Below are 9,396 nucleotides of genomic sequence, written 5' to 3'. Positions count from 1 at the left end.
CCCGTGTCCCCTGCATCGGCAGGCGGACTCTCAACCACTGCGCCACCAGGGAAGCCCCCTGAATATTTTATAGTAAATACTTTTCCCAGTTGCTACATAGTCTCCAAAGCCATTTTTCCAGCTGCGTAATAATCTTATTAAAGGAACTGTGGCAAATTATTACAGTCTGAAAGGTGAGCTGGTCAGAGTACTAGTCTCCAGCTGTGAGATGGGTGGGGGTCAGGCAGGGACTGAATTAGACTCTGGAGTGCTGAGACCCCCACCCCCACCCCCAGGGTAGTGGGAGCCCCGCCCCTTTGTGAGGTCCGGCCTCTGGTTGAATGCCCCAAGTGACAGGGCATTCCTTTTCCTTTTTAGATTAATCATCCATTCTGTTAAGTGCAAGAGTCTTTCAACTATCCAGAGTGTTTCTAACGGACATTCTCTTGAAGCATGTTTACCTAGTACAGACGGGGGCCAGAGACTTCCCTGGGGGCAGCCTGGCCTGGTTGCTTTCTGATCTTCCTTACCGGGCACCTAATCCCTACACCTTATTTTCCTTCTGTGGAAAGGAGTAGTGATGAACGATACCTACTTCTTTACAGAAATGGTGGGAGAATCAACATACCAAAAGACCTAACTACCTTGAGTATGATTCTGATGTCTCAAGACAGTTTTTTAAATTACCCAGTTGTGAGCTATTATTTATTAGCTATCATTATTTATTATATTATATAATATATATATTAGTTAGTAACTAATATATTAGTTATATTAGTTATATATTATATATATTATATATATATAATATATATATATTATATATATATATTAGTTATATATTATATTAGTTACTTATTAGATCTCTATCGGGGATCTGTAGTACAAGAGAAAACCTAGTGTCTGTCAGTTTCCATGTTTGTATATTCAAAGCACTTTTTTTTTTCTGTATGTTCTGTATTTTTTTTTTCTCTTCCTAAACCATTCCCCTGGAGGGCAAATACCCTATCTCACTTATTCATTTCTCAATTCCCAGAATTGAGCCATTCATATAACAAGTACATGCCAGACAGTGTTCTAGGTTTGGGGATATGGCAGTGGACAAAGCTGACCTAACCACCTGTCCTCACGGAGCTGACACTGCAGTGGGGACACCATCCCAGCAGTAAGTGCTCTGGTATTGGGGAACAGCAAGGAGGCCAACGGTGCACGAGCAGAATTGCGGGGAGCTGGAGGCAAAGGTGTCAGTTTGGGCTTGTAGACCAGAATAAGAACTGGCTTTTACTCCAAGTGAGCCGGGCCCCTTGGAGGGCTTGGGGCAGAGGACTGACGTGATTAGCTGGCAAGTTCTGGCTGCTGTGCGGAGAACAGACTGAAAACTGAGGTGAAGGCAGAAGATGGGAGTCCAGTGAGGAGGTCACTGTGGCTATCCAGGCCAAGGAGGGTGTCCTCCGCCAGGGTGGGCGTGGTGGTGGTTGTGGCGAGAAGGGATGGATTTTGGATATTTTATATAGTGTTTTGATTTTATGTTAAAAACTTCCATATATCTGCAGAAAAGGTGAGCGTGGTACAATGAACACCTGCCTTTCTTTCACCTACCTTCACTGATTATAAATAGGTCACCACATTTGCTTTCCCTATATTATTATTATTTGCTAAAGCTTTTGAGGGTAAGTTGCATACATCATAACCTTTCAGCCCTAAATGTTTATCCTTGGGAAAACAACATCCTTGTACATAACCACAGTACATTTATCAAATTTAAGAAGTTTAACATTGAGAAAAAAATTCCCATTTTTCCAGTTGTTCCAGTGTCCTTTGTAGCATTTTTTTCCCCAGTGCAAGATCCAGTCCAGGATACAATCCAGGGTCACACACTGCATTTAGTTTTCCTGTCTTTTAGTTTTGCAGAATATACTTCAATTTGGGTTTTCTGATTTCTTTTCTTACAGTTGGATTCCAGGATACATTTTTGGCAGGCATGTGACACATGGGGTGTTCTGTCTTAGGGTACTGGAGATAGACATTTGAAGGTAGCACCAGAAGGATTTGTTGACATATGAGATGTGAGGGAGAGGAAATGAGGTTTTGGAATTGCCAATAAGTGAGCTATGGGGGAGACTATGGGAGGGGCAGGACTTTGGCGGGGGAGATCAGGACAGATTTGTGCACAGTGTCTGCAGCCTGCATGTGGATGGATGCTCACAGGATGTCTGTAGTTGAATTTTATGCTAGTAACCTAGGAAAGCAGCCCTCCTGAGCTGGAAAGCAGCCCTCATGGGCTTTATCCAGTTGTAGGTTAAGCCCTGGCCTGGTCTCACTACATCTTAGCTCCACTCTACTTCTTCCTGTCTGGTGCAGCCTGAGGAGGGAGAAACTCCTTCTTACTGCTCTGTATCCTTATTCTCTGCAGTGGCCCTGCCTCTCATCCCTTAGTAATGTTTGCCCTATGTATCCCACTCTGCAAAGGGATTAAATGGAAAAGTCAGGTTTCAGATAACATATAGACCCACTAGTTTGGGGGGTTGGGTGTAGAATCCCTCTGTCATTGCATTTATATGGTGGGTTTGCTTCATGAACAACTCAAACCTTCTCTTTTTAATCTCTCTTTTTTTCTTTTGAAGTTTAAGCTCATATCCCAGGCATATGAAGTGCTTTCAGATCCAAAGAAAAGGGACATTTATGACCAGGGCGGCGAACAGGCAATTAAGGAAGGAGGCTCAGGCAGCCCCAGCTTCTCTTCCCCCATGGACATCTTTGACATGTTCTTTGGTGGCGGAGGACGGATGGCTAGAGAGAGAAGAGGTAACTGCTTTGAAAGACGTTAAGCAAGTTTTATAGTTTCCAAATTGTACGTGTTGCTGGAATCAGGACGGATCATGCCTTAAAAGGGTGTAGTTGTCATGTTTGGGGATCATTAGCTTTAGTTCATCACTTGTTTAGTCTACCTGGAATCTCTTAGTGCATTTAGCAATAAATTGCCTGACACCTTCCCAACACCACATATAAAGGAGCAAATGGGGAATTCCCTGGTGATCCAGGGGTTAGGACTCGGTGCTTTCACTGCTGGGGCCTGTGTTCAGTCTCTGGTCAGGGAACTAAGATCCTGCAAATGGTGTGCCCCCCCACCACCAAAAAGGAGCAAATGGCGGTGAGGAGAAAGGAGGAAGTTCATCTTGCCCTCTTTTTCTCTTTTGTTGGGGTTAGTTTCCATTTATGTTCCTAAGGGACATAAATGGCACCTCCTGTGGTTATTAGTGATACCTCTGTCGAGAGTGCTCTTCTCCCCTCCTGCACGCTTCCTCTCATGCCTCCTGACTTGGGCCAGGGCCCGCGGGCTCTATTTCTGGCTGATGCTCTGCCATGTGCAGTATGGCCTCATTTTCTCAGCCTGCTCAGGAGATTTTCTAGGTAACAAAATTTACCCCTTGATGTTTGAACATCTTTGTAAAAGAAACTACTTTGCCTCTCTCTTCAGAATGCATTAGGACTAGCAGCTTCATCCCCAGAGGTGAATTGAGCGACATAGCTCTTGGTGAAATGGCCCCAGGCCCCTGTTTTTGAGTTCTGGGTTGTTCTTCCTAATTTTTCTACCTCTTACCTCCTGCCAGGCTCTGGACTGTCACCTCTGTTACCAGTGGTCTCTAATAGCCCCCTTCCCCTGTCCTGCTTATGGTTGATACTCTGCTTTGGACCTCAAAACCAGATAGATAACCAAGCTTATTAAAATCCTGGGTGAAATCAAAATAAGCTCTGCATTGAGGTTTAAGAAGGGTGGTTTGAGGTCAACAAGAGGCCCCTGGATAAATAAGGCTGTACTTGTTCGCACATTATAATTGACTTTGAGCTTTGAAAAGCTTGGCTGTCAATTCTGTGAATACAGTGTGCTAAAAATCACAAAGTGTTTATTAGGGAAAAATCCTTACCCTGTTTTCTGGGTATGTTGCTTGCTCATATAATTGACAGTGTGGATGTGATTAAAACCTTGGGTATCCTCTTGCCTAGCTCTCTCACTGTCTTGAGATGAACAACTTCACGCCCTTAACTAAGTCATCTCTCAAAGTTGACAGCCAATAAACAAGGACAGCATCTCGGTGACCCTGAGAGCCCTATGGGCAGCAGAGAGGGACCTGATGCTGTGGGTCCTGACAGGCTGGCATGGTGCCAGAGCAGACAGACTCCCACCCTGAAGATGAAAGGCCCACTGTCCTGGATGCACAGACAAGATTTCCACAGATGAAAGAGGTCCCACTTGGCCACAATACATAGAAGGGCTCAAAAAGTAAAGGACGTTATGTTCAAGAAGAGTTTCAGTTAAAGGTCCAGAGACTGACGGCGTGCATCATCTATAAGGAAAGGGCTCCTTTCATGGGGAGAACCTAGTTAACCAATCTCATTGGTTAACATTGTCTTGGGTTTCCTCATTGATCTCTCATTCTCAGATTTGTTTTAGAAAATAAAGATGAAAGTCTTTGTTGACATCTATAAATGATTGAATAATTAGCTCATAGCTAGAAAGGATATTAGTTCTCATACTGGCAAAGGGCCAGAAGGATGGGCCAGGTGTAACAGAAGCAAGCATTGCTTCTCACAGGGAAGGGAATGAATGACACAGGCACAGTTTGAGACGTCATACAACTAAAGGTCATATGGGTAGTATTTAATACAGTGGTATATTTAATACAGTATTACTAATTGGTCTTTTTTTTCCCCTCGGTAAGGCAAGAATGTTGTACATCAGTTGTCTGTAACTCTTGAAGATTTATATAATGGAGTCACAAAGAAATTGGCTCTCCAGAAAAATGTAATTTGTGAGAAATGTGAAGGTAAGAATTAATTTCTGAATGATTCTCATAGTTCTGGTCTCTTAGATCTGGAAACAATTCTTACTGTTTTACAATTCAGAGAAAAATAATTTATCTTTTTAAATGTGAAGGTCAGAGATTGCAAACAGGTAGCCTGAGGGCCAAATCCATTTCATTTGGCCCTGTACATTTTTATTTTGGACTGCACATTTATTTAATATGTTGACAATTATTTTAAAAATATAAAAATCAAGAATGGTTGACCCAACCTAGGGGTTGGCAGACTTTTGCTGTAAAGGGCCAGATGATAGGTATTTCTGGGCTTCGTGAGCCATGCAGTCCCTGTCGTAACTATTCAACTCTTATTGCAAAAGGAGCCATAGACAGTAAACAAGCAGATGACATACCTGTCTTCCAATAAAGCTTTATTTACAAAACCAGGCAGCTGGCCATAGTTTGCTGTCCTTGATTTAAATGTAAATGTAATTAACGTAATTTTAAAAAATCTGATTTTTCAAGAAGAGTCAGATCTGGTGACTTGGTCACACATTGTCCCACAGAGAAATGGCTGGGCTAGGTAGCCACCCTTGTGGACAGGGCTGTTTTCTCCAGTCTCCACTGGTCACACGTAGGCATGGGTGTTCTTCCACTCTGGGGTGGAAGAAAACACATTTGGTGAAGTTAAAGCAATGAATTTATCTTGGTATAGCCAAAACCACAGATGTTTGCGCTTACATGTTAACATCTGGATATTGTCTGCTTGGCTAGAATTATCCAGACTCTTCCACATGGCTTTTCATGATTGTAAATAGTCAGAATTCAGGGCTTCCCTGGTGGCGCAATGGTTGAGAGTCGGCCTGCCGAAGCAGGGGACGCGGGTTCGTGCCCCGGACCTGGAGGACCCCACGTGCCGCAGAGCAGCTGTGCCCATGAGCCATGGCCGCTGGGCCTGCGCGTCCGGAGCCTGTGCTCCGTGGTGGGAGAGGCCACAACGGTGAGAGGCCAGCGTACCGCAAGAAAAAAAAAAAAAAAAAGTCAGAATTCAAACCCCAGTGTCCAGTTTCATGGCTCATTAGCCTTCTGTGGTGGCACCCAGCAGAGACGCTTCTAAGGGAAGAGCACAGCCTTGTTCCTGTCTCCCCACAGGCGTTGGTGGGAAGAAGGGATCTGTGGAGAAGTGCCCAGTGTGCAAGGGGCGAGGGATGCAGATTCACATCCAGCAGATCGGGCCAGGCATGGTGCAGCAGATCCAGACCGTGTGCATCGAGTGCAAGGGCCAGGGCGAGCGCATCAACCCCAAGGACCGCTGTGAAAGCTGCAGTGGTGCCAAGGTCATCCGAGAGAAGAAGATTATCGAGGTGCACGTGGAGAAAGGTGAGGCTGAGCAGCACTAGCGCCCCACACCGGTGGACATGCATCTCAGGTGCTAATTGTGGGGCACAAGGGTTAGGTATCAGGGAAATGAGACACAACACAACTGGTATTTAAATGTCGTTAGAGTGTGCCGTCAGTTCTTCCAATTCCCAGGGCATCTTCCATTGACCCTCCCTGGCTTTATTTCCATCCGTGTCACCTGCCAAAGTTTTCTTGCTTACAAAACCTCTTTGTAAGGTTTTCCAATGCCCTGGAAGTCACTTAACCTTGATTTTGGTTAATTGCCCTCTCTTGCCCTTCTCAAACCATTACTTTAGAGTCACTGGGAGTGTTATTCCTATTGGCTTTTGTCACTCATTGGCCGTAAAAGCTTATCTAAGTCTTCGTAGCTGTATGTCCCTTTTCTCCACACATTTCCTCTCTGTTGCAGCAGATTCTCCCAAATCCAGCACCTTCCTCCTGCTGTTCATTTTGCCTGGGGCCATCATTTTAGGGTCTTTTTCCCTCTTAGTTGTTCCCCCTGATTATTCTGTGGCTTCCTAATCCAGCAAATGTATTTAGGTGAGAGACCGAAGTACACAAATCAACACCCAAAGCAGTACACATGCTGGGGGACTGAGCACTGTGCCTGTGTGCACGGAGACTTATTAGAAGGCCCCCAGGTCCCGGTGCTGCATGTGCGCCAAGAAGCAGGCGGTGGCCTTCTGCCCGCAGTGCACTGTCAGCTGTGGCATGGCGTGGCCAGGAGGGCGGGGAGTGCGCGGTGAACTTGCGATGTGGCGGCCTCGTTTCCCACTCTCCCTGCTGCACACTTGGCTGAGGACCCTCGTTATGCCGAGGGGAGTGAGGCCTTTTGGTCAGTGGTAATCCCAGCCCCAGGCCTGCACGAGGTTGGGAGGTTTGATGAATAAAGAACCCCCAAAGGGCTCTCTCTGAGCCTTCTTCTAAAGCTTTGTCGCAAGTATGGTTTTTAAGAGAAATGGCTAATCAGAAAGGGATGATGTTTCATAGGTATGAAAGATGGGCAAAAGATACTGTTTCATGGAGAAGGAGATCAGGAGCCTGAGCTGGAGCCTGGTGATGTCATAATTGTGCTTGATCAGAAGGATCATAGTGTCTTTCAGAGACGAGGCCATGACTTGATCATGAAAATGAAAATTCAGCTTTCTGAAGCCCTTTGTGGCTTCAAGAAGATGATAAAAACACTGGATGATCGAGTCCTTATTATTACATCCAAATCAGGTAATGTTTCAAATGTGTTTCGTTGTAGTTCTTCTGTATGCTTGGCATAATGATGCTGGCAGCTTAGCCTGGTTTCACATTCAAGGTTGACTTCTGTTGCACAAGTTAGTGTGACTTGATTTTCTCTAAATTTAAAGTCATCACTAGGGACTTTGGAGAATTTTATGAATTTCTTTTATAGTCTCCACGAAAAAAATTTCAGTTTTGGGGAAAGAGCCTCAAAACAGGAATCTTGGGGATCTAAACTTCTACCTGGAACCTGCCAATTTAACTTAAATTTTTTTAAAAATTAACTTTTGTATAATAAAACACAACTGATAATAGGTGGTGTTTTTTTATCAGATGGTGATCTGTGCTGATTCATCAATGTTTCTCTAGCCTCTGTGTTGTCGACTACATGTGAGAGACATTTTAAAATAGAATTTTCCTGAAAAAAAAAAAGACATCGCCTGCCAGCTCATCCTTGGCGGCTTCTAGAGAACTGCCTGTCTGCACACAGGCACAGGAGCTTGAGGGAGCTGCCTCTGGCCCCAAAGGGTTCTCAAAGGCCTGAGAGCTCAGCCTGCCAGCACGTGTGTAGATGTCAGGCTCCCAGCTCCCAGGAGGGCTAGTGTTCACTGCAGTTGAGTCCATGTGGGCTCCAGAGCACCTGCCTGGAACGGGCTGTGAGGAGGCCAGGCAAATTGGAGAAGGGAGAGAGGCCTGGCTGGGGCCCTCGACTTGAAGCTGCCCCTGAATAGCACTTCAGGTCAGGTGTCCATGTCAAAGAATGTCTGGACAGGTGCGGTGGTGGCTGAGCCACCCAGACATCCGTGACCCCATCACTGGCCGTAAGCAGTGCTGCTCTGGTCCCCTCGCTGGCCACAGGGTTAGGGAGTGACTTCTCCTGTGGGTATCTGAGGTTTAGGCTAGAGGGGTAGGCTCAGAGCTGGGGTGGGAGGTAACCAGCCAATAAGCCTGTCCGAGGGCAGTGTAATTAAGACCCTGAAGTCCAGTGGAGTGAGCCACCTTGCCTCCCCAGCCTCCATCCAGGGCTTTCCTGCCTCTGTGTCCATTTCTCTCTTTCCCTTTCTGGCCTGTTCTCTTTCTCTGCCACTTTCCTCTTTGGCTTTTTCTGTTTCCTCTTTTCTGGGTATAAGTGAAATGGAATTACATATCCAAGTCTTGATCAGAGGTTTGTTTTGGGTTTTTTTGCTTTTGTTTTTTACTTTTTATTTGGAAACAATTTCAAACTAACAAAAAGTTGTAAAAATAAAAACAGTATGAAGACCACGCATATATGATTTGCCTATTGTTAGAATTTTACCCTGTTTGATTTTTCATTTCTGTGTTTGTGTATAGATATACTTAAGGATTGGGGAAAAGCACTGCAGTATAATGAAAATACGCATGAAAATTTTAAATACAGCACCTTCCTTTAGATTCCATTCTGTAAGCCTCCCAAGGTACCCAATTCCTCCCCTCACTTCTGTAGGAAAGTTTGGGGATCATAGTTCACACAAAGCCCTAGGGGCCACAGGCTGTGAGTGGGTGTGTGCCCAAGACCCCTGGTATCATGTCCAAGACCCCTGAACATTGTCTCAGACCTGGTTCCAGCCTTCGGGGAGCATGAGCTGGGCAGCGTCTTTGGGGCGCTGTGTAACTTCTTTGCGAAAGCTCGTCCTTGGCCGAGCTCCCTGGAGCAGGGGCCCCTGCCATGGGATTGGAGCCCAGTGTTCCTTGCTGCCTCCCAGCTGATCCCAGCCACAGGGAAACTGGGAGCCAAGGACGAAAGAGAGGAAGTGAGCCCCAGAGGGAAGGAAGTCGTAAACCCCGAGAAACCCATTTCCTTGCTTAGTTATAAGGAAGGGCAGGGTGTCCAGAAAACCTTCTGCTGGAGATTTCTCTTGTGCTTTTTCTTTTTGCTCATTTATCTTTTTTTTTTTTTTTTTTTTTTTTTTTTTTTTTTTTTGCGGTACGCGGGCCTCTCACTGTTGTGCCCTCTCCCGTTGCGGCG

At 45.5% G+C, this 9,396-nt stretch overlaps 1 protein-coding gene across 7 annotated transcripts in view; it reads left to right on the top strand.

Annotated features, from left to right (window-relative positions):
- Positions 1 to 9,396, top strand: part of DNAJA4 (DnaJ heat shock protein family (Hsp40) member A4) — a 15,864-nt gene that overhangs the window by 3,772 nt on the left and 2,696 nt on the right. For 5 of the 7 annotated variants that reach the window (XM_007103465.4, XM_028495148.2, XM_024128755.3 and 2 more), the window contains 4 exons: positions 2,604 to 2,784; positions 4,701 to 4,805; positions 5,931 to 6,158; positions 7,170 to 7,400. In XM_007103465.4, the coding sequence (XP_007103527.1) occupies positions 2,604 to 2,784; positions 4,701 to 4,805; positions 5,931 to 6,158; positions 7,170 to 7,400 (745 nt within the window). The remainder of the gene's footprint in view (positions 1 to 2,603; positions 2,785 to 4,700; positions 4,806 to 5,930; positions 6,159 to 7,169; positions 7,401 to 9,396) is intronic. The other 2 variants (XM_028495150.2, XM_028495151.2) reach the window with 1 other exon arrangement.

The sequence above is a fragment of the Physeter macrocephalus genome, chromosome 11, assembly GCF_002837175.3.
Source record: "Physeter macrocephalus isolate SW-GA chromosome 11, ASM283717v5, whole genome shotgun sequence".
Taxonomy (NCBI): Eukaryota; Metazoa; Chordata; class Mammalia; order Artiodactyla; family Physeteridae; genus Physeter; species Physeter macrocephalus.
The sequence above is the reverse complement of the archived record's forward strand: the minus strand, read 5'-3'. Positions and strand labels throughout refer to the sequence as shown.